Source organism: Mytilus edulis, chromosome 1 (genome assembly GCF_963676685.1).
Source record: "Mytilus edulis chromosome 1, xbMytEdul2.2, whole genome shotgun sequence".
Classification (NCBI taxonomy): domain Eukaryota; kingdom Metazoa; phylum Mollusca; class Bivalvia; order Mytilida; family Mytilidae; genus Mytilus; species Mytilus edulis.
This window is the reverse complement of record NC_092344.1, coordinates 124544398-124570043: the sequence shown is the minus strand read 5'-3', so window position 1 is coordinate 124570043 and position 25646 is coordinate 124544398. Positions and strand designations below refer to the sequence as shown.

Genomic DNA, 25646 nt, shown 5'->3' with positions numbered 1-25646 from the left:
AAAACACTTGTAAAAACATATGACAATCATAACAACACATGACAATTGAAACAACACATGACACTTGTTAATAACACATGACAATCATAACAACACATGACACTTGTTAAAAACATGACAATTGAAACAACACATGACACTTGTTAAAAACATATGACAATCATAACAACACATGACAATTGAAACAACATATGGCACTTGTTAAAAACACATGACAATCATAACAACACATGACTATTGAAACAACACATGACACTTTTTAAAAACATATAACAATCAAAACAACACATGATAGTTGAAACAACCCATGGCACTTGTTAAAAACATATGACAATCATAACAACACATGACAATTGAAACAACACATGACACTTGTTAAAAACATATTACAATCAAAACAACACATGACAATTGAAACAACCCATGGCACTTGTTAAAAACATATGACAATCATAACAACACATGACAATTGAAACAACACATGACACTTGTTAAAAACATATTACAATCAAAACAACACATGACAATTGAAACAACCCATGGCACTTGTTAAAAACATATGACAATCATAACAACACATGACAATTGAAACAACACATGGCACTTGTTAATAACACATGACAATCATAACAACACATGACACTTGTTAAAAACATATGACAATCATAACAACACATGACAATTGAAACAACACATGGCACTTGTTAAAAATATATGACAATGATAACAACAGATGACTATTGTTAAAAACATGTGACAATCATAAAAACACATATCAGTTGCATCTAAAACATATAAAACTCAAGGATTAGAAAGGGTCATCACTTATGCTGTCCATAAATATATTTGAACAGTCTTTATTAGCTTCTTCTTTACCGGGTTCCTACAAGTTTTAAATTTTGTTATTTAAAGTATTCCTGAAAGCCAGAATAAGCTTATCTAGAAATAGGTAAAAGAAAGAAATTAGCAATAACATTTCCTTTTGGCCTAAACTTTTATTTCTCAAGAGTTATCTTTATCAATGACTTTTCAACCTGTTTAAAGTAGTATTATTAGAAAATGCCTGTACCAAGTCAGGAATATGACAGTTGTTATTCATTCGTTTGATGTGTTTGGACTTTTGATTTTGCCTTTTGATTTTGGACTTTCCTTTTTGAATTTTCTTCAGAGTTCAGTATTTTTGTGTTTTTACTTTTTATAGGGTAGGCTTAAAATTTTATTCTATAAATGAAGACCCTAGACACTGTGGATTTCTTATTGTTGGTATAAAACCAGTTTTCATGGAGGTTAACAACATATTTGATTTTTTATAGACTGGTATTCAGACTTTGGCAAAACCATGAAATCCAAATTATCCATAAAAAAACTCCTCAATCCATCTAAATTTAGAACCCAAGAAAATATAGTAATACACAGAAATGGGTAATTTAGATTGTCACTATGGATGCTGTTAATTCTAAATGTTCTTTGTTGTAGAAAGGTTATATGGAAGATAAATTCATGGAGCTATCTAATAAACTGTATGATGAAATAGTGGCTGTACCAAACCTCCGCGGGGAAGTGGTCATTGATGACAGGACTAAATTTACTGTTGGTAACAGGTTGTCCCAGGCAAACAGATTAGGATACCCTTACGTTGTTGTTATTGGAAAAAGTGTAAGTAATAGTAGAAAATATGAAAGATGATTCTAAAGGGACAAATAAACACTTTTTCGAAGAAAGGCAGATACTAAATGCAATGGCCCGTAGAAATAAATAGAGGAAAAACGCTAAAATATGTAAGTTGATTCTAAAGGGCAAATACATCAAAGAAAGGCAGACACTGCATGTCATGGTCCATAAAGAACTGCTGAAAAATACTTCATCATAAGAAACTGAAGATTAAGGCACCAGATTCAAACCAAAAACTAGGGAGAGCGTTTTATAACTAACAGTCCTCTGGAACAGTACAAAATTATAAAAAGAGTTAATATCTACCAATTGTTTTGATCTTGTTGACTGCAGTTTAATAATTAGTACCAGAAGTATTGAATAAAAGGTAAACTATCTAAAATCTCTGTAGCATACACCTTTCTACAATAGAATTTAATAACACCGATATTAAATACAATTTAATAACACTGATATTATCGCTATTTTGTGCATATTTCCTTTGATCTTTTTTTTGTGATAATTTTTCATATCATGCTACTTGCTTGAGATGGAAAATTATCGCTAGAAACTAAGCAGGCACGTGATGTTGCTAACGAAATTGACATGAAATTGACAACGTCGTCATATTTAAAATAGCCATAAACAGATTATCATTGGTCATCTCAACTCGATTGCCTTTCTGGCTTTCGCCGTCCCGGTTCAAGCGAGAAAATCAATCTCGTTGAGATGATCAACAATAATCTATAATTAGAAACTCACTGATAGTAAATTATAGGTAAAAAAAACATTAGAATTGTTGTTTGTTATTAGAATATCTGGATTAAGAGGACTACAGTCACATGATATCTCATATTAACAAATGGTAAGTCCCAAAAGGTTGATACCTCTGGTAAAAACCCTTTTAGTCTAATGCTTCAGATGTAACATTACTGTGACAAACTTATATTTATCTTAAAATGTTTTTGTCGTTGTTTTTTCTCCTTATGCTACTAATGATCTGTTAATAAATTTAAGGAATTTTTTTAATTTAATTTCAGGCCATTGATGAAGAACCAAAGTATGAACTACAGGACATTTATAACAAAACTACAGATTTTTTATCATCATCTCAAATCATTTCCAAACTTTCACAAATTAAAACTACATGACAATAAATGCATATTTTTTAATTACAGCTTTGTTATAAAAGTTACTTTTCCCCATTTCTTTTCCAATACTTGCACATCATGGAAATTACAAAATGTTTAAAACAATTTTCATTTTACTATTTAAAATGTAACAGATTTCAGAATTTGTAGCAAGACTTTAATATTATTGAGCTATTACAGTGTTCAATTTGTCTTTGTGTTTCTTTGATACATATGACCTGGCTCTGTACTTAAACACCATGCTATTGTGTTATTGTTCTTTTATGATTCTTGTATTCTAGTCTTTCACATTGTTAATGCTTTGTTATACACCAACTTTCAATTAATCAATCAATCACGCTCTAATATTTCCTCACAAAAAAGTATTTGTTAATGAGTGGAATATCCTTAAGCTTGTGTAAAAGGGCAGCTAAGTTATAATGCCATACTTTTTTGTTTCTGTGTTCCCCATCCTCTAGAAGTGTGGGATATATAGCAATCACCATATCCTTTGTTGATTTGAATTTTGCACAAGCTTGTGTTAAATAGCATCTCCATTTGAATATAATACTAGACTTTTTGTTTCAAAATACACAATGCCTGACTTCAATTTAACCATACCCCACTCTCTAGCAGTGTAGTCTACAAAACTAGTTAGGGCACCTCAATTATAAAGCTAGACATTCTGTTGCATTATACCTCACTCAAGAAGTACCGACTAAAAAGCTTGTGTCAGAGATCACATCAATTATAATGTCTAGTTTTTTGTTATATCCCTGCTGTGGCGGAGAGGGCATTCAGTTTTACCATTGTCTGTACATCTCAAAGTTCATTCTTTACTGTTTGCTAATATTTCAAGACTAGTATAATTGGATTGGATGGAGATTTGTTTCATTTGCACTCATACCCCATCTTCCTATATCTAGTATGTTGAATGAAAAACAAATATAAAATGTTTGTAACATTGTACAGAATGACTTTATATTTGGTCAGGTCTTTAAAATCTAAAGTTGTTGGGAACTTCTTAACAGAATGATGTCAAGTATGGTAATCAGCTTGACCTCATTGATAATAATATCACATATTCACTCTTCTTTTTTACATAGAGAGAAACTTTCAATGGCAAATATCGTTTTGTCTTGCTGATGTTGACATTATACAGTCATTGCAATACTGTGTAATTGAACGATTTAGATAATCCCCTTGCTTCCTTCTTTCTTTTTTTTTGACTTGTTTTGTTGCCATGTGTGTAATTAAGTTGTTGACTCTGAAGTAATTTAGTATTGATGATTGATCTAGAGATATTTTGAGCTAATGGGTTTTTGAATTGCTGACAATTGCCTGCATTTCCTATTAAGTATGCTTTACGAATTTTTTACGGTGTTTTATGTGTTATTGATGTTGACTACTCAGTCATTTTAGTTCTCTTCTAGATATGTTTATGTGTTGTTGGATTGCTGACAATTTCCCCATATTATTATTAGCTCACCTGGCCCAAAGGGCCAAGTGAGCTTTTCTCATCACTTTGCGTCCGGCGTCCGGCGTCCGGCGTCCGTCGTCCGTCGTCTTCCGGCGTTAGCTTTTACAAAAATCTTCTCCTCTGAAACTACTGGGCCAAATCAAACCAAACTTGGCCACAATCATCAGTGGGGTATCTAGTTTAAAAAATGTGTGGCGTGACCCGGTCAACCAACCAAGATGGCCGCCACGGCTAAAAATAGAACATAGGGGTAAAATGCAGTTTTTGGCTTATAACTCAAAAACCAAAGCATTTAGAGCAAATCTGACAGGGGTTAAAATGTTTATCAGGTCAAGATATATCTGCCCTGAAATTTTCAGATGAATCTGTCAATCGGTTGTTGGGTTGCTGCCCCTGAATTGGTAATTTTAAGAAAATTTTGCTGTTTTTGGTTATTATCTTGAATATTATTATAGATAGAGATAAACTGTAAACAGCAATAATGTTCAGCAAAGTAAGATCTACAAATAAGTCAACATGACCAAAATGGTCAGTTGACCCATTTAGGAGTTATTGCCCTTTATAGTCAATTTTTAACCATTTTTCGTAAATTAAAGTAATCTTTTACAAAAATCTTCTTCTCTGAAACTACTGGGCCAAATTAATCCAAACTTGGCCACAATCATCTTTGGGGTATCTAGTTTAAAAAATGTGTGGCGTGACCTGGTCAACCAACCAAGATGGCCGCCACAGCTAAAAATAGAACATAGGGGTAAAATGCAGTTTTTGGCTTATAACTCAAAAACCAAAGCATTTTGAGGAAATTTGACATGGGATAAAAATGTTTATCAGGTCAAGATCTATCTGCCCTGAAATTTTCAGATGAATCGGTCAATAGGTTGTTGGGTTGCTGCCCCTGAATTGGTAATTTTGAGGAAATTTTGCTGTTTTTGGTTATTATCTTGAATATTATTATAGATAGAGATAAACTGTAAACATCAATAATGTTCAGCAAAGTTAGATTTACAAATAAATCAACATGACCGAAATGGTCAGTTGACCCCGTTAGCAGTTATTGCCCTTTATAGTCAATTTTTAACCATTTTCCGTAAATCTAAGTAATCTTTTACAAAAATCTCCACTGAAACTACTAGGCCACAATCATCTTTGGGGTATCTAGGTTGAAAAATGTGTCCGATGACCTGGCCATTCAACCAAGATGGCCGCCACGGCTAAAAATAGAACATAGGGGTAAAATGCAGTTTTGGGTTTATAACTATGAAACCAAAGCATTTAGAGCAAATCTGACAAGAAGTTAAATTGTTAATCAAGTCAATATCTATCTGTCCTTTTTCAGATGAATTGGACAACTGGTTGTTGGGTTGCTGCCCTCCAATTGGTAATTTTTAAAGAAATTTTGCCGTTTTTGGTTATCTTGAATACTATTATAGATAGCGATAAACTGTAAACAGCAATAATGTTCAGCAAAGTAAGATCTACAAATAAGTCAACATGACCTAAATGGTCAATTGACCCCTTAAGGAGTTATTGCCCTTTATAGTCAATTTTTTACAATTTTCATCAATTTGGTAAATTTATGTAAATTTTTACCAAATATAGTTCTCTGTTACTAATTGGCAAAGTCTATTATAGATATAATTGTAAGAAGCAAAATCGTTCAGTAAAGTAAGAACTTCAAACACATCACCATCACCAAAATACTATTTTGTCATGAATCCATTTGTGTCCTTTGTTTAATATGCACATAGACCAAGGTGAGCGACACAGGCTCTTTAGAGCCTCTAGTTTTAGTATACTTTATGATGTTTTATTGTGTTTGATATGTTGCTGACAGTTTATCATATACTTTCATTCAGTACTGTTAGTTGTATGTTTCATTTTGTTAGTTTTGTGATTATACTTTAACCAACCATGTCTTATTGTTTAGACAAACAAACTCAAGGAATAAAATTAAACTATTTATTGAATAGCATAAGAAAAAATTGATTATATGGACAAAAAAGCCTGGAATACTGACATGTTGACAATATAAATTTTTGGAATGAGGTTAATTTGAGTTAATAAAAATATATACACATCATCTGTTAAAAAAATAATTTTACAACTTGTAAGTTAATCAGAAATAGATGCATGTACATGTATTATTTTATATTTGGACTTCTAGAAACAGATCAACACTCGATCAATCATACAAAGGTTTTCAGATTGATATAAATAAGAATTACAGTGCAAAATATACATATTATATATGTTTAAAAATGTAATAAATTGCTTCGCTGATCGCAGCTGGATACCACCGCTGATGTCGAACCTTGAAAAGTTTGGGCAGTTTGACTCGCTATCCAAGCTTGATACTGTCTGAATTTCGATTGTGATCAAGTTTTTGACATAATATATGTTTCTGACACACAATAAATGTGGTCAAAGATCCTACAAATCTATTGTGCATAACTTCTATTGTTTCTTCTTGAAACTTTTTCAAAAAAATGAAATTCGAAAAAGTTAGAAAAGCATGAACTCCTTAAAAGAAAATGTTACCCCCCTCCTACTTATTGAATCCCCCTGGGTGCAATTATCCCCAAACTCAATCCCAGCCTTTCCTTTGTTGTATTGAACCTTGTAGTATAATTTTAGAGAGATTCATACACTTAAACACAAATATTGTCTGGAAACTAGAAAAATGCTTGTTTTTGGCCCTTGTTTTACCCTGAACTCCTCCATATTTGGGGCAATTTCCCCAAAACTCGATCTCAATCTTCCCTTTGTGATATTAAATGTTGTGGTACAATGTCAAAAAGATCCATACATTAACACACATCTATAGCCCGGAAACTACAAAAATGCTTGTTTTTGATCCCTTATTGGTCCTTAGTTCCTAAGCTGTTGGCACCATAACCCTTAAAATTAATGTTAAACTTCTAAGTGTGGTATTCAACAGTGTGGTACCCGTCGTGTTGCTTATGTGATATCAAATCCGGTAAATAGTCTAATTCGGTAGGTCACATTCATGAAAGGGAAGGGGATTGTAGTTACGACGTAAGGAACATATCCGATATCATTTGTGAAACATAAATTAGTCATTTCTATCATAATTGTTTTTCATAAATTGTTTTGTTGTAGATTATGCCATTAGTTTTCTCATTTGAATTGTTTCATATTTTACATGTCAATTTTTTTTATAATTTACTAAATGGTATGAGTTTTTCTTATTGTTGAAGGCTGTATGATTGCCTACAATTGCTTTAATCCATTTCATTTGAACTTTAGTGGATAGTTGTCTCATTGGAAATTATACCACATCTTATTATTTTTTTCAAGGAGGATATAAATTAGACATATATCATAAAAGAGGAGCGAATGATACCAGAGGGACAGTCAATTAATTTCAAGATCTCAAAATGTGGCTTAATTTTGGTATTTTATTTCCGGCCACTGATTAAGATTAAATACAAAAAAGATTAAAGCAAAACTGTATATTAATTCAGTAAAAGTAAAAACGTGATTTGATGTGGCAGATTTATATACATCTGAAGGATTTTTTTTCTTGAAAGTTTTATAGCTTACTTTATGTTAAAATTAAAGGGGCCAGGACATTTCATACCTTCTCCTTTAATATTAAAAAGTATTCAACAACCCGATAAACAAATCATTTAAATTTTCAAAATCAAAGTGAATTTCTGACTTAATATTATTGTACCAAAACACACACAACTAAATACACTCTTACTAACATTTATCTATGCAAGTGGTATTCATATATAATTGGTTGCAGATTCATAGAAAAGAAATATCATTGTGTATTTCATCCTGATGATAGATGGAATTTTGACAAATATTCACCATGCATATCACAAATTAAACAGAAAGACTCGTTATGTTTCAAATAAATACACCTCGGATGCTTCTGTCCATCCTCTTTACAAATTAAAACTTTACTATCATGTCCATCTTTTGATATTACTGTTATTTTACTTGTTACATAGTCTGCTACCATAGTGTTACCATACGTATCCATACAAAGTCCTCTGGGTCCATCTAAATCCTCTGTATATCGCCAGATTTGTTTACCTGATTCATCATAACAGTATACAGCTTTACCACTATTATCACTATATACTACTTTGTTATTACAGTAAACAAGGTTCCACAGGTATATTTTAGTCTCAACTGGTATTGACTTCAGTGTATTTCCTTCCAAGTCTATAATACAGATGTCTTTATCATCATTATCACTATCCACACCAACAGCCAGAGAATTATTGGAGAATGACAAACCTCTGCATTCTTTGTCTAATTTGATAACTTTGGTCACTGTTTCATTCTCCATATTGAAGATCTTAATGACTTTCTGCCATGGATAAGTTATGGCTATAGTGTTCTGATTGATCTGTGTTACACTCCAGGCACCATCAGATATAGGTAATTGTTTCTGTAGTTTGCCATCAGAAGTAAGTAGGGTTACTTAACCAAATCGTTCCACTACTATAAGTCTTCTATCAGACCAATCATGTCACTAATAAACCTCTTGATGTGGCAATTGATAAATATCTTTGTCTCAATAGTCGCGGTCATGTTGTTTATGTTGGATCGTTCTCGGGATTCTGCTTGTGCTTTCCTCTTAACACTGGTTTATCTATTCAAGGATAAACTTTTTATTTCAGTGCATTCAGAATGACTAGTGGAAATGCATTCATCACAGCAAGGCATTAAATGACTGGGACATTCTGTATTGATAGCTTCGATTGAGGGTTTAAAACTTTTTAAATCAGTGGTCTTATGATCACGTGATGACTTAGATCTTTTGTGATGACCAGAACAGACTGTACATAATCCTTCCTCACAGTTGTAACACCAGTACTCAGCTTCAGTGTTTACTTTTCCTTCTTGACAAGGTCCACATGGTATAGGTTTGCTGGATGCCATGACCTGAACATATACAATAACTAAGTTACTTAACCATACTGACAAAGTCTCAATTGGTAGTGATAAATAAAGGAAGAAATCGGCCAGACAAAAACAAATAACATTAAAAAATAATAATGAAATCTACAGATAAAACTAAACTGTCTTCAACAATGGAAAAGCCCTTATACATGTTTATTATAATACTGTAAAGTGGGAAATATTTTACTTCGTAATTTACAAACATATTTTTAATTTGCACGTTCTGAATTTGAATTTGAGTGATGGGGGTTCCTTACACATTTTAAAAGTAAAATAAAACACAAAAATAATTAGGGTCAAGTAATAGTAAATGGGCTATGTCACAGATTTTCTTAAAGTTTTTCGTACACCTTTCGATCGTTGAACTGTATATGAAAATTGAAAATGTAATGCCTTAATTTCTTTTATTCTCTTAAATATATCTGTTTGAATTCTTTCAAAATAGGTGTATATTTGTATAGAAATTGGCGAAATCCTTCATGAAATGGTCAATTTTACTGCATAGATATCTGTTAAAAACTATATCATGGTTGTTGATACAAAAATTCCTGTTTTAATTATGTGAAATAGTAATAGGGTCACCGACCTACTTTTTACGGTATACATTAAGCAAAGCGCTGTACTTGGTGAAAAAAAACACCGAAATAATCGTAACTGCATCGCGCAGTAAAAATTTGATTTTATTATGTTTTTTTAGACAAGGAAACGGATTTGTTCATGTACAAAAAATTAAGTCGGTGACCATATGGTTATTTTAAATCATTAAAACGAAAATGTATGTACCAACAACATATAGTTTTTTAAATTCATATGAAACGAGTGAGTGGTAAAAAATAATGTAATTCTTGAATCAATATATGTATATATCATATATTTAGTTCTAATGTGCACGATTTTCTAATTTTTTACGCAAATATATCGTATAATCGTCAATTTTTTTTTTCTCTATGTCTGTTATTATTTAACAAATATGGCCGCTCATTATATACCGTGTTTTGAAGTTTTACCAAGACACTGTGATAATGGTAGTATTATATTGTTTGATACAAAATGATTTGTCATGAAAAACCTTTTTACCAGGATACTTAATGATTTTTTTTCAGATGAAGAGTTATCTCATTTAATGCTGCTGGGACCATTTTAACTTCTTCGAAATGTGCACAGATTAAAGAATTTTCATCAGAAAAAAGTATATGTACATAAGTTGTATAATGAAGACTATTCATTTAGTTATAAAAAACATATCCATATTTTTTTAGTTTGAGGTTTCTTATGACTTTAAGAAAATCTATGGAGTAAAACTATAAAATTTGTTGATTTTCAGGTAAATTTTAAAACTTTTTACGTCGATTGTATGTGCTTCCTACACAAATGTTCACCTTATATGAAAGAATTCAATCAGTGATATCCAGCGGCGGTGACTGCGGCGTTAGCTTACATCTCAAAAGCTATATATTTTAGAAATTGGAAGAACTGAATGTTTAATACCTTGTATACATTATGTCTTATGTTACGAAGTTTCTGTCTGTCACCTGTCCAATGTCCTTGACTTCATTTGCATAATTCAGTGACTACTTGAAAAGAAAAGTTTAGATTTTTGTAATGTTAATTTCTCTCTTAATATAAGTAATAGGCTAACTATATTTGGTATGTGTGTACCTTGCAGAGTCGTTATGCCCATAAGAAAGTTTTCACTTGACCTCGACCTCGTTTCAAAGATTAGTGAACAAGGTTCAGTTCTGGTAGTCGAGTCCATATCTCGGATACTATGTATATAAGCAATGGGTTTAGCATATTGAGTGTGTGGAAGGATTTTAAGGTGTACATGTCCAACTGGCAGGTGTCATCTGACATTGAACTCATTTTCATTGTTCAGTGGTTATATGTAAGTTTTTGTGTCTTGGTCTGTTTTTTATTTATTGTATGCAATAGGTTTAATTTATCTGGTGAATGGAATGATTGTAAGGTGTACATGTTCAATTGTCATGTGTTATCTGACCTTGACCTCATTTTCACAGTTCATTGCTAGTGTTAAAATTTGTGTTTTGATCATTTTTTCTGAGGGACGGCTTCAAGCCTTCAGTTTCTTGTGTGTTTGGCCAGACTGACAATGCAACATAATCATTGTTATGGTAAAAAAAAATTATAAGAAGTTAAAAATGTTTTATTTTGTAGTTTAAACCAATTTTATTCATGAAATTTACATATATATCAAAATGTAGGATCTGGAAACAAGCTTCACACAGCTTATACTAATCAAGTTGGTTTTTTCTAAGTACATATCCCCGTGATGAGAGTTGTAACTTTGAACTTTAGCAATGGAAATTTAAAACTGAATAGATTTTTCAGTCCTTACTTTCTGGAGAAAAAATTATAAATCTTAGAGTACTGTCAAAAAAAAAAATGGAGAATGCCCCTAGCTTGCATTTCAGTGGTACACAATTAAAATTTTAAAAACTATCGTAGTAGTTGTTAAATGATAGAATTCAGTTGAATTTTAGATAATTAACTTCAACTCTAATCAAATGTTTTGATTAAGAAGGTGCAGATCTCTTCCATTGATCCCAATTGACTCCATGATGAATTCTTAACTAAGGAAATGAAATTACATTAAACAACAATTGATTGCAATATTGTCAACCTTTTTTGTTCATTCTAAGTATGCAGACTATCAAAAGATACCCCCCCCCCCACCCCCCAAAAACAAACAAGTATCAAAACAATGGCCGTCTTTCGCCTCAGAGCTCATCAACTCTTTGATTCTTAAGCTATAAGCACATGAAGCAACAGGTCAACTATATTTGTTGTGTGGAAGGATTGTAAACTGTACATGTTTATCTGCCATGGTTCCTCTGACCTTGACCACCATATGCATGTGACATTGACCCCATTTTCATGTTTCAATGACAATGGTCAATGTGTAGTTTTCTTGGTAAGGTCTGTTTCTTAGAAACTATAAGCAATAGGTCATCTATATTTAGTGGATTGTTAGATGTACATGTATTTCTCGATTTGTTTTTATGACGTTGACCTCATTTTCTTGGATCATGTTAAGTTTATGTGTTAGTTGTAGCTAAGTTTTATATTGAGGACTGTCAACATAATATTAATGGTTAGTGAATAGTGAAGAAGATGAGACATTTCAGCGTGTGCACTCTTGTTTTAAAAGGGATTTAAATGAGTCATTAACATTGCTGTTAAGACTTTTACTTAATCGCGATATAAAAAAATAATTTTAAGGAAATCTTATCCAGGCATGATTTTCTGATCACAAAATTGCGTCTTTGTTGTGAATATTCATACTGTAAAGAATTACATATATTGAACATAGTGCATGATTTATCTGCATAATCTAGTCACAGGCGCTTGCATGGGTCTATGATACAGATTTTTTTTTTTTTTTTTTTTTTTTTTATTAAAATATTCAATTTTCTATATTTATAATACATATCTATCACTTCTGTGCATGTCTCACCAAGTTTCAAGTGATTTAAACGACCCAGAGAAAATACCCAATTTTACTATCCATACTTTGTTTCTTAGTATGGATAGTAAAATTGGGTATTTTCTCTGGGTCGTTTAAATCACTCGAAACTTGGTGAGACATGCACAGAAGTGATAGATATATATTATAAATATAGAAAATTGAATATTTTAATAAAAAAAAAAATCTGTATCATAGACCCAAGCGCCTGTGAATCTAGTATTAAGGACAAAGGGAGTTAACATACTCAAATCAAATATTAACCAAATGAGTATCGATGTCGTATAAATCAATGAAAATTAAAGTATTCTTGTATCATGACCATTTTAAGGGCATACGATACAGTTACAGGGGAGGTAACGACGTTGCTAACGTAAAATGTTTTTGTGACGTCAAACTACGACATATCGGGAAAAGATGCATTTTTCGACTGATTTTTATCATTCAAACTGATTTAATTTGAAAACGAGTTCATGGACCTCTAGTTTTTAAAAGGGCAATTTGTTTCATTTTGCAAGGAGATTACGTGATCCAAATTTTATAAAACTGTTAATAGAGCAATTCTTATGATTTTGATAAACATGCAGCAAAAAAATACGTTTTTTCCTGTATTCATGAACATTTGATAAATATGAGATATTTCTGAATAAAAACTGCATAATTTTTAATGGTACTTATAAAATACAGAAATTACCGATTATTTAACAAAAAACAATTTGTGTTAATCTTATAAAACAAAAAAGTTATGTCTTTCTTTCTTACTCTTGAGTGTTCTTATCGGTTAACAAGAACTAACAACAATTGTGTACTTTTTTACTTGAGTCTAGTCAAAGGAAAGTTAGAGTTACTTCCCTTTAATCACTATTATTATATTTTGTTAGAATCTTTATTTCATTTTATTTTGCTAAGACCTAAAAGGTTTATATTAGATATTTTATATGTAGTTTATTACTCATTTATAATTTTTTCTTTTGTGTGATTAAGGATCCCATAGATAATTTCAAAAGAAAATCAAATATTATGACAATTAAAATATCCAAAAGTGTGTCTGTAAGTTCATGGAATGTACATGGACTTTATAGAAATATTAATGGTTATATAATAAAAATTAGCAAGTTAAATGATCAAAATTTCAGAGAAAAATAAGGTCAGATATTGTATTTCTATCAGAAACTCATTCTTTTTTTCTAATGATGTATTATACCTTGAAGGATATAAATGTTTTGTTAACTGTAGATCTACTGAAAGCAGTAGAAAAAGAGGGGGTTTAGCTGTATTTGTAAAGAGAACAATCATAGGTGATGTGAATTTAGTTGATAAATCTCTGAGTGACATGGTATGGTTTAAATTAGACCACACCTACTTTGGTCTTAAACGTGATCTTTATATTTGTTTTGTGTACATATCACCATCTAATTCGTCATATACATTAAGAACTGGTATGGATAAAGATATTTGAAAAAACTTGAGACTGATATTTCTAATTTTAACTCAGTAGGTGAAGTCATGATAATGGGAGATCTGAATGCTCATATTGAATCAAAAGAAATAGATTTTATTTGCGATGAATTAAATGACCCTTTGGAAGATTTTCTTCCACCTAACTATATTGCAGATAATGTACAAATTAAACGTAATACTCAAATGCCACAACGTACAAATAGCTATGGAAAAAGTATCCTAGAAATGTGTACTAGTTCCCAGTTACGTATTTTAAATGGACGTACCTTAGGAGACTCTATAGGGAAAGTAACTTACCATAGTTACAATGGAACCTCAATATATGATTATTGTATCTGTAGTTCAACATTCCTATCAAATATACTGAACTTCAGAATTGAATACTTTCATCCAAATGGTTCAGATCATTGTCAAATAACCGTAAACATTTTTTGTAATAAATAAAGGCAACAGTAGTATACCGCTGTTCAAAACTCATAAATCCATGGACAAAAAACATAATCGGGGTAACAAACTAAAACCGAGGGAAACGCATTAAATATAAGATGAGAACAACGACAAAACACCGAAACGCAACACACACAGCAACGGACCAAGCAACAGACAAAACACCACGAGAATAACAAATATAACATCAAAACCAAATATGTGAATTTGGGATAGACAAGTACCGTGCCACGTCTTATCTCAATATCTCAAAAATAAGAGAAAACACAAACGACTCAACGTTAAAATGCAACACACACAGAAACGAACAATATTATAACAATGGGGCCCTAAACAGGACACATGTAATAACCTTCAGAAATTGCCACAAGTCATAAGATGGTCTCCAATAAGAGAGCAAAAATTTAAATTATGATAGTTTTAATAATATTTGTACAAAAACCGAAAAGCTGATAGCAAATGAGAATGCTGATAACAGCACAACAGACGTGAATGACGTGGCATCTGATTTTAATAAATTATTAAAGGGAGCAGCAACCTAAATAACAAATTTGAATCAAAATTGAATAATTAACAAAAAAGAAGGAAAATAAAAAAAAAAACATGGGTTGACAAAGACTGTGATGCTAAATATATGCATATAAAAGCTCTCTGTAGAACTTTAGGTAAGAATCCTTGGGATTCCAGTTTGAGATTAAAAATTTTTACAGAGAGAAAAAACTTCAACAAGCTTGTACGTAAAAAACATAGGGTCTACAAAAATAAAATATTAAAAAATATACTTGACCTATGTGAGAAAAACCCTTCTAAATTTTGGAAATCTGTAAATTTATTAAAGGAGAAAACAAAGGAAGACCCTAGTTCCAATATTTCACATGATGAATGGTTTAAGTATTTTAAAGATTTAATGAATTTTCAACATTGTAACAATTTTGATGAAAACCTTAGTAGTATTGATTGTAATAATGATTGTTTGAATAATAATATTACTGCGAAGGAGGTGTTAAAGGTTGTAAAAGACTTAAAGTTAAAAAAAAGTCTGCTGGTTGTGATGGTATAACAAATGAAATGATTAGAGTGTCATGTGGTAAATTAGTTAAAAAATATGTGTTGATTTTTAATTTGATATTTAAAAGTGGAATCTTTCCTTCTGTATGGAGAGAAAACATAATTAAGCCTATTTTTAAAGGAGGGTGTTTTAATGATCCTTCAAACTACAGGGGTATAGCTCTTTCGAGCTGTTTAGGTAAATTTTTCTTAAAAATATTATCTACCAGACAACTTTCTAGAAACTAACAGTATATTACATAAGGAGCAAATCGGCTTCAGGAAAAATAGCAGAACAAGTGATCAAATTCTAACATTAAAAACTCTGATTGACAAGACCTTTAAAAAATCTACACATCTCTACACTTGCTTTGTAGATCTAAGAAAAGCGTTTGACACAATCAATAGAGATGGGCTTTTTCATAAGTTACTAAAATATAATATAAAAGGTTTTTTTTCAATATTTTAAAAGATATGTACAAAGATGTATCTTTCTCTGTAAAATTAAAAGAGGGACTAACACAAACGTTTCCCTCATGTGTAGGATTAAAACAGGGTTGTATATTAAGCCCTACATTATTTTCATTGTATGTAAATGAACTGGTTGAAATGTTTGACCACAAATGTGATCCTGTATGCCTTGATGATAACACTTGTCTTCTTTATGCAGACGATTTAGTAGTAATATCAGAATCTGCATCTGGCCGACAAAATGCTTTAGATGAATTAAATATATTTGTGAAAAATGGAATCTATCTGTTAATCTTAATAAAACCAAAATAATAATATTCATTAAAGCAGGGAAAATTATTAAAAAGCTCAAATTCTATTATAATGGAAAATTACTAGAGCTAACCGATGAATACAAGTATCTAGGTATAATTTTTAAACCATCTGGATCTTTTACTACAGCAATTGATCAGTTATGTAAAAAGGCTAGCAAAGCTATATTTTGTATTAGAAAACTATTATTTTCTGAAAAGATGAATTTACTACCACATTTAAAGCTTTTTGATTCATGCGTTAAACCTATTCTGTTATATAGCAGTGAAGTTTGGGCTGCTATTAGTTTAGTGAAACAAAATACTACCATCGAGTCAAACTACGCAAACTTCAGTCCAAATAAAATTCAAATAAAATGTGCTACATTTTTATTGGGTATAAATAAAGGTGCTGTTAATAATGCTGTACTTTCTGAATTAGGTTTATTCCCGCTTTCATTGTCAGCCCTCAAAAATACAATTAACTTCTGGCTTCATATCATTAATATTGACAGTGAGAGTATGGTAAAGAAAGCATACAATGAAAACTTAAACTTTCCTAATGGTTTTTGTAGTAAATTAAAAGTGTTATTAAGTAAACTTGGTTTTTAGCATGTCTGGGAAAATCAAAATACTATGTCAAAGAAAAAAACACTTTTTTATTTCAAAAGAAATTAGAAGAGAAATTCATAAAATACTGGAAACAAGCTCTTTGTTTGTGTTTCTAATAATGGTAATAGTCATGTTAATAAACTAAGAACATATCGCAAAGTTAAAAATAATTTTGAATTAGAAAAATATCTTCAACTGGACCTTAACAAAAGTGTTATTTTTAAAATGGTAAAAATCAGAATTAGTAATAGTAAATTACTAATAGAAGTTGGTAGATATACTAGAACACCTTTAGAACAGAGAATTTGTCCAATTCGTAAGGATGGAATTGAAGATGAGTTCCATTTCCTCATTCAATGTAAAGCGTTAGAACTTAATAGAAATGTACTCTTTTGTAATTTAAGTGATATAGTTCCATCTTTTGGTAATATGTGTGAACAAGATAAGTTTAGTTTCATTTTGAAAAGTAATGATACGGACATTAGTACTGTAAGTGTAGCTGGAATAAGCGATATGTATGATTTGAACATTCATTTAAAGCAAACATATTGTTGTTAAGAGCTTTTATAGTATTACAGCTAATTGTAATGACTTGAATTTATAATATCGTATGACTAACACCTCCACGCAATGTATATATAAAATATGTATCTCTTATCATTGAAAAAATATGTTTGTTTTTTTCTTTTTTTTTTTTCTTTTTTTTTTACAGATCTAACATTGTTGGGTTGATGTTTAGACGAGTTGTATATATATATATATATATATATATATATATATATATACGAGTCTAAATTGAAAACTACGTTCAAACCTATGATTGCGTTGGATGAAAACCGCAATTTTTATACGTGTGCATGTAAAACAAATTTCGTTGTAGAAGGGTCTAAAAATAGCACAAACAACATTTTCCAAAAGACCAAAAAAGTGAAAAAGTATATTTAAACAAAACGCATTTGACTAATAGGTCGAACAACTGATGTTCTTTAACCCTGCTGACTGCCATTGGCGATTGCCAAATAAAATTGATCACAAGATGTAAAAAAATGGATCTTAATATAAATTTAATACTAAACAGATTTTTTTTTTACTTGTGGTCACGATGTTATGCCACAAAAATAAGGTGTCAATAATTTTTAGTACACCAGATCCGGATTTCGACAATAAATGTCTCTTCAGTGATGTTAGGGATCGAAACGGTATTTGGAAGGCCATATAAAAAGTACCCTCATTTTTAGATAGACTCTTGAATTTTAAGAGTCAATAGGATGAACCGATCATATAAACCGGAGGGAAAATATGATACAAGCCCAAACGGAAAAATATAAACGAGTCTAAATTGAAAACTACGTTCAAACCTACGATTGCGTTGGATAAAAACCGCAATTTTTATACGTGTGCATGTAAGACAAATTTCGTTGTAGAAGGGTCTAAAAACAGCACAAACAACATTTTCCAAAAGACCAAAAAAGTGAAAAAGTATATTTAAACAAAACGCATTTGACTAACAGGTCGAACAACTGATGGTATTTAACCCTGCTGACTTCCATTGGCGATTGCCAAATAAAATTGATCACAAGATGTAACAAAATTGATATTAATATAAATTTAATACTAAACAGATTTTTTATTTTACTTGTGGTCACGATGTTATGCCACAAAAATAAGGTGTCAATATTTTTTAGTACACCAGATCCGGATTTCGACAATAAATGTCTCTTCAGTGATGTTAGGGGATCGAAACGGTATTTGGAAGGCCATATAAAAAGTACCCTCATTTTTAGATAGACTCTTGAATTTTAAGAGTCAATAGGATGAACCGATCATACAAACCGGAGGGAAAATATGATACAAGCCCAAACGGAAAAATATAAACGAGTCTAAATTGAAAACTACGTTCAAACCTATGATTGCGTTGGATAAAAACCGCAATTTTTATACGTGTGCATGTAAGACAAATTTCGTTGTAGAAGGGTCTAAAAACAGCACAAACAACATTTTCCAAAAGACCAAAAAAGTGAAAAAGTATATTTAAACAAAACGCATTTGACTAACAGGTCGAACAACTGATGGTATTTAACCCTGCTGACTGCCATTGGCGATTGCCAAATAAAATTGATCACAAGATGTAACAAAATTGATATTAATATAAATTTAATACTAAACAGATTTTTTATTTTACTTGTGGTCACGATGTTATGCCACAAAAATAAGGTGTCAATATTTTTTAGTACACCAGATCCGGATTTCGACAATAAATGTCTCTTCAGTGATGTTAGGGGATCGAAACGGTATTTGGAAGGCCATATAAAAAGTACCCTCATTTTTAGATAGACTCTTGAATTTTAAGAGTCAATAGGATGAACCGATCATACAAACCGGAGGGAAAATATGATACAAGCCCAAACGGAAAAATATAAACGAGTCTAAATTGAAAACTACGTTCAAACCTATGATTGCGTTGGATAAAAACCGCAATTTTTATACGTGTGCATGTAAAACAAATTTCGTTGTAGAAGGGTCTAAAAACAGCACAAACAACATTTTCCAAAAGACCAAAAAAGTGAAAAAGTATATTTAAACAAAACGCATTTGACTAACAGGTCGAACAACTGATGGTCTTTAACCCTGCTGACTGCCATTGGCGATTGCCAAATAAATTTGATCACAAGATGTAACAAAATGGATCTTAATATAAATTTAATACTAAACAGATTTTTTTTACTTGTGGTCACGATGTTATGCCACAAAAATAAGGTGTCAATATTTTTTAGTACGCCAGATCCGGATTTCGACAATAAATGTCTCTTCAGTGATGTTAGGGATCGAAACGGTATTTGGAAGGCCATATAAAAAGTACCCTCATTTTTAGAAAAAGTATATTTATAAGATATATTTCTTTTGCAAAATGTTAATTGTCCTTTATTTTACTCAAGTTTTGAAATATTTGATGTTGTATAATGTGATGTTGACTTAGACATTATCATTATCAATATGTAGGGAAAATATTTCTATGCAAATTGAAAAAACATTTTTTTCTATTTACTATTTCAAAATAACAGTTCAATGTTCTTGCTAATAAGAGAACTAAATTATCAACATGTTTTTGACGAATTGGAAAACCAGCTCAGTCTGAATATCTATTTGTACAGGAAATAGTTCCGTTTAAAATTTACATCACAGAACTGTGCATAGTTCTGCAAGTTATGGAAAATTACATTGTAGGCTATCTCACAACCAATTGCGCTGTTCATATAATATATCGATTGACAAGAAAGGGACTGGCTCAAAGGATGAAATTGGCAGCTTACACTGAATTAAATATTGTAGATTTTTGTATCTAAATCCCTAGTAACAATTTACAATAATTGCCTGCTGAGGAGGTGTATATCCAAAATTTTCGACCCAAGGAAGAGATTTTCCACGAGGGTTTTAGCTCAAAAGGGGAAAAATAGTTATCAAAGGTACCAAGATTATAATTTAGTACGCCAGACGCGCATTTCTTCTAGATAAGACTCATCAGTGACGCTTACTCAGGTTGACAATTTTTTTGATATTCACTGACTCAATGGGACAAAATAGTTTTATTATACAGAACAAACACATTTACAATTAAAAGTTAAGTACTGTAACATATTGTCAAAACACCTACATTAGATATTTTGTGTCTTATAAGATTTTGTATATGTACAACAAAGATAGACTCTTTCTGTAAAATTTAGATGGCCCTGCAAAATGTGTTTTACAAGAGACATCATCGACACTAGATGAATTTTCAAGTCTTGTTTGGTCTTGTTTTTGTCTTCACTTGATTGACTTATTTGTTTTTGTTGATCTGACGTTCAGTGACGTCATACTTTAAAGGGAGTTAACTCTTTGTCATTGAGGAACAACAAGGGTTATACACCGGGTAGTGATTGAGGCTCTAATTTGTCGGGGTTATTTACTGGGGAATAATAGGGTTGTTCAATAAAGGTTTAAATTTGTTGGGGTTATTCATCCTGCAATTTTTTTGGGAAAACATCGAAAATTAACTATGACACGTCATTCTGTATTAGCCAATCAAATAATTACTATATAATGTAAAAAATATGTGACATTCAAGAAAATATATAAGTAGAAAGAATTTTTTTTCTTCAGTAGTTTATACAAGATGTGAAGATATTTTTGTCATCAAGAGTGCTTATGCCTATGCAACCTTTCAAAATTTAAACCATATTTCTTAGTTTGAGCCAAAATGATATTTTTTGTATTATAAGAATAATGAAGATTTGGATGAAATATATGTAAAGTGCGATGGGGACGCTTAAGTACGATGATCACGCTAAAGTGCGTTGATCTACGCTGAAGTGCGATGCTTACATACGCTAAAGTCCGATGGTCCGCGAAAGGATAAATGTAAAAACGAAGTTTGATTATGACGTTAACAATCGTTTATACAAACCAAAAAAATATGTACATGCCGAAGATACATCACGAATATTTGATTAACAACTTTTAAATCGGAATGTGCTTGACTTAATTTCAAACCTAACCGGGCTAAGTCGGATAAAAAAATGTGTTTATTTTTCGGGTGCTGGAAGAATGACTTTGAGCGACAAATTCAACCCATTTCACTTTCTCTGTCTTTAGATTAAAAACGAATGTCAATAAAAGATATTTAAAAAATCCTTTATAATAAAGTTCATTTTTTTTTATTAGAGAAATCCTGTATTTAAAAAATAGATTTATACCCCTGAACAACACAAAAAAAAACACAATTCACTACTTAACATCAAACACAGCAGAAGTAAAGACATAACATCACTCAAACCACAATTCACTAAATATCATCATAGTTAAATACATAACATCACTCAAACCACAATTTTACTAAATATCATCATAGTTAGAGTAAAGTTCCATTTAGGAAACTGTTGCTTATTCTACAAAATATTTTCAAATTTTCATTTGAATGTCAAAAACAGGGAATAACATTTCTTATATTCAAATGTTATATTAGTTTAGCTAATGATATATATAATTGGTTGCAGGTTCAAAGAGAATTATATCATTTGAATATTCAGTGCATGTTATCCAGAAGATAAATTGAATTTTGTCAACTTTGTGCATTTGTAATCACAAATAAAACCTGAAGACTCATTATGTTTAAAACAAATACACTGAGGAGAATCCAGTCTATCATCTTCATTTATCAGTACTTTACTTTCCTTTCCATCTTTTGATATTACTACTATTCTCCCAGAGTCAAAGTCTGCTACAATAATGTTACCATAAGTATCTGTACAAAGTCCTCCTGGTCCTTTTAAATCCTGTGTATTTTGCCAGATTTGTTTTCCTGATTCACCCACACAGCAAACCGCGTTACCATCAAAAATACTATAGATTACTCTGTCATTACAGTAAACAAGGTGCTCCAGGTCTGATTCACTCTCAACTTGTATTGACTTCAGTGTATTTCCTTCCAAGTCTATAATACGGATTTCACCAGCATCGTCATCGTCATCATCATCTTCATCATCATCAATATCTTGCATCAAACCAACAGCCAGTGCATTATTGGAGAATGATAATCTCCAGCATGTTTTGTCTAATATGATAACTTTGGTAACTTTTTCATTCTTCATGTTGAAGATCTTAATGGCTTTCTCAAAAGGATAAGTAATGGCAATAGTGTTTTGATTGATCTGTGTAACACCATAGGCTTTCCCTGATATAGGTAATTGTTTCTGTAGTTTTCCATCAGAAGTAAGAACGTTAACATTCCTTTCCTGTTCCACTACTAAAACTCGTCCATCCATTAGACAAATCATGTCACTAACAACCTTCATCATGTTGATCTCTATCTTTGTCTCAATATTCATCGTCATGGTGCGTATACTGGTTTGTTCTCGTAATTCTACTTGTGCTTCCCTCCTTACACTTGTATCTTTATTCAAGTTTTCATCTGTTTTAACACTTGTTACTTTTCCCAGGGATTCTAATGACTCTAACTTGCTCAGTATCTTTTCTATTTCATCGTTTTGCCTTATTTTGATCTCAAATTGTTTTCCCCTGTCATCCTTTTTCAGATTTTCCAAATATAGTTGACATTGATGTACTTGTTGCTCAATCTGATGTACACCTAGAAATGATTGGAGTTTTGAAGTGTGTGATATGACTGTATGTAAGTGTTCTATGATTTTATTTAAGTTTTTCTGTTTTCCTTCAATTTCACTGATAACTTCGGTTGCTTGTGATTTCTCTTGATTCCAGATGGTTTCGGCCTCATTACATAACTTTTTTTCTAGGTTTGTTAAATGACTATTTATTTTCTTTCGAATTTTAACAATAAAATCTTGTATACTTTCATACTCTTGTTCACTTTTACGTATGTTTTTAGACTTGTCAGTAACCAATTTTTCCAGAAACTTTTGGATGGATTTTATTTGCTTTTCCAGACATTTAGTGGATTTGTCAATAACGGTTTTTTCTACAACACTCGCTAAACTTTTTATTCCGGTACATTTTGAATGACTTATAGAAATACATTCATCACAGCAAGGCATTAAATGACTAGGACAGTACAAGTTAAACTGTTGACCATGTTTGTCACATTCTGTATTGATAGCTTCAATGGAGGGTTTATAACTATTGATATTAATAGTCTTATGATCACGTGATGATTTAGATCTTTTATGATGACCAGAACATTTTGAGCATAATCCTTCTTCACAGCTGTAACACCAGAACTCAGCTTTAGTGTTTACTTTTCCTTCCTGACAAGGTCCACATGGTACAGGTTTACTGGATGCCATTACCTAAACATATACAATAAGTAAGTTATTCAACATGATTGACATGGATGGTGATTGATTAAGAGGAAATTTGCCATTATTAAGCTAGACAGAAAACAAACAACACGAAAAAACCAAAATGTCAACATCGATCACCAACACAAAATTGCTGATAAGACAATAATTATACAGACATCACTGGAAACAACTACTCACAAGGCTTCTAACAGCAGAAACACAAAAGGGCAAATAGGGTTAAATTACTCTTCAGTAAATAAACTCATCATAGATACCATGATTAAAATTTTATATTTTCGCCAGCCGCGCGTTTAGTCTACTAAAGACTCATCAGTAAATGTCAGCATGGCAAAAAAACTTCTCTCATTCATAGCAAATATTACAAAAATACGAAAAGAGGTAAAACAAAATTGATAAACAGCTTAACTAAGAGCGATTGTTTCTCCCTTATTATTGTGTATACTAGTATTGAAATAGTTGCAAAAATGAAATGCAACATTTTGTTCTGAAATCATTACAACTATACTTTTAGAAAAAGATGAAAAATGTCAGTTGAAAATGCTTTCTTGTCAGTCCGATTTGACTCAACAATAAAGCTATTTTTTCCATAGTGTAGATGACTTCCAGAGCCATTTTATTTATAAATCACATGACATCCAATTGGACCCAAATGTACCTTTTCTTTTTATAATTATATATAAAACCCTGTTCATAAAATTGTGACTATGTGAATGATCATACTTATGAATATGTTCATACAAGTTGCAGAATGTAGCACATATGTTTTGTCTGCTCAATCTATAGTTATGGACAAAGGGAGTTAACTCAATTCAAAATATTGAACAAATGAGTGTTTGGTTTTATTTGTTTGCTGAAATATAATGCAATATTGTCCTTTGGTATCTTTTGTCCCGCTTTTAGTACACAATTCAAGTTGTCTGAATATGCACGAAATATTTGCCAGTTGACACAAAATATATTAACAACAATCAATAAATTGCAAATAAAGTATTCTCTTATTGTGCTTATGGGCACCTTAATTGCTCTATAGTGTTTACAGGTAAACCTCAGCATACAATTTAATTAAAACATAAATAGAATATCTAATTTTCTTTTGTCAAATTGCAGAAGTTACTTATAATTTTTAACTATTTACCTGCTGTTGTTAACGTGACAAAAGTTAAACTAGTTGTGTATTTCAACTAAAATGTCATTCGCTGTGTATTCAAATGTACACTTACAAAGAAGTTATTGAAGACTTATTTATATCTGATTCAGGTAATCGATAAATATTTAAATGACAGAAATATACCTGACCTATATAATCTGTATAATACCTATATATCTGATCTTTGTTAGCGAGGTTTAATTTTAATGTGTGAGAATAACTGTATTCATATACTGGTATAAAACAAATCATATAATATTTCTTTTGCGTGTTTATAATTAACTTTTCAGTCCCCCCTTTTTTCGGATTCATTCATTACATAATGATAATCATTCTTTTAGTAGCAAGACTCATTGAATTAGTTTGTTTAAGTATCATACAGAAACAAATGTCTATCTTTACATTACACCATTATACAACATCAAATATGTTTGGTATTTTGCAGTTTGTCTACATCAGGTATATTTCTGTCATTTTATATTTTTAGCGATTACCTGAATCAGGTATTAAAATTTCCTAATTAACTTCCTTGATGGTCTACGTTTGGAGAAGTAGTGGAGGGCATTTTAGTGGCCAAACACACCTGATGTAACTTTGGTCACAATAGCTTTAACAGGTAAATGTTTAAAACAAATTTAACTATTACTGCAGATTGATTATAAACAACT

The 25646-nt window shown here is 31.2% G+C and overlaps 2 protein-coding genes across 6 annotated transcripts in view; one reads left to right on the top strand and one right to left on the bottom strand.

The window, feature by feature from the left end:
* The window catches only part of LOC139518866 (probable proline--tRNA ligase, mitochondrial), a 126295-nt gene extending 123473 nt beyond the window's left edge, over nt 1-2822 (top strand). For all 5 annotated transcript variants that reach the window (XM_071310517.1, XM_071310523.1, XM_071310532.1 and 2 more), the window contains exons 13-14: nt 1477-1656; nt 2691-2822. In XM_071310517.1, the coding sequence (XP_071166618.1) occupies nt 1477-1656; nt 2691-2801 (291 nt within the window). In that variant the 3' untranslated portion in view covers nt 2802-2822. The remainder of the gene's footprint in view (nt 1-1476; nt 1657-2690) is intronic.
* Nucleotides 2823-21692: 18870 nt separating this feature from the next.
* Nucleotides 21693-25328, bottom strand: LOC139505500 (uncharacterized). The gene is made up of 2 exons (XM_071295053.1): nt 24967-25328; nt 21693-23816 (listed from the first exon to the last, which is right to left on the bottom strand). Exon 2 carries the CDS (start codon nt 23811-23813, stop codon nt 22089-22091), a length of 1725 nt encoding a protein of 574 aa, XP_071151154.1. The 5' UTR covers nt 23814-23816; nt 24967-25328; the 3' UTR covers nt 21693-22088.
* Between the last annotated feature and the right edge of the window lie 318 nt (nt 25329-25646).

Bases quoted from the DNA above. Each gene is read 5' to 3' on its own strand.
- LOC139505500 (XM_071295053.1), bottom strand. From the start codon at position 23,813: ATGGCATCCAGTAAACCTGTACCATGTGGACCTTGTCAGGAAGGAAAA.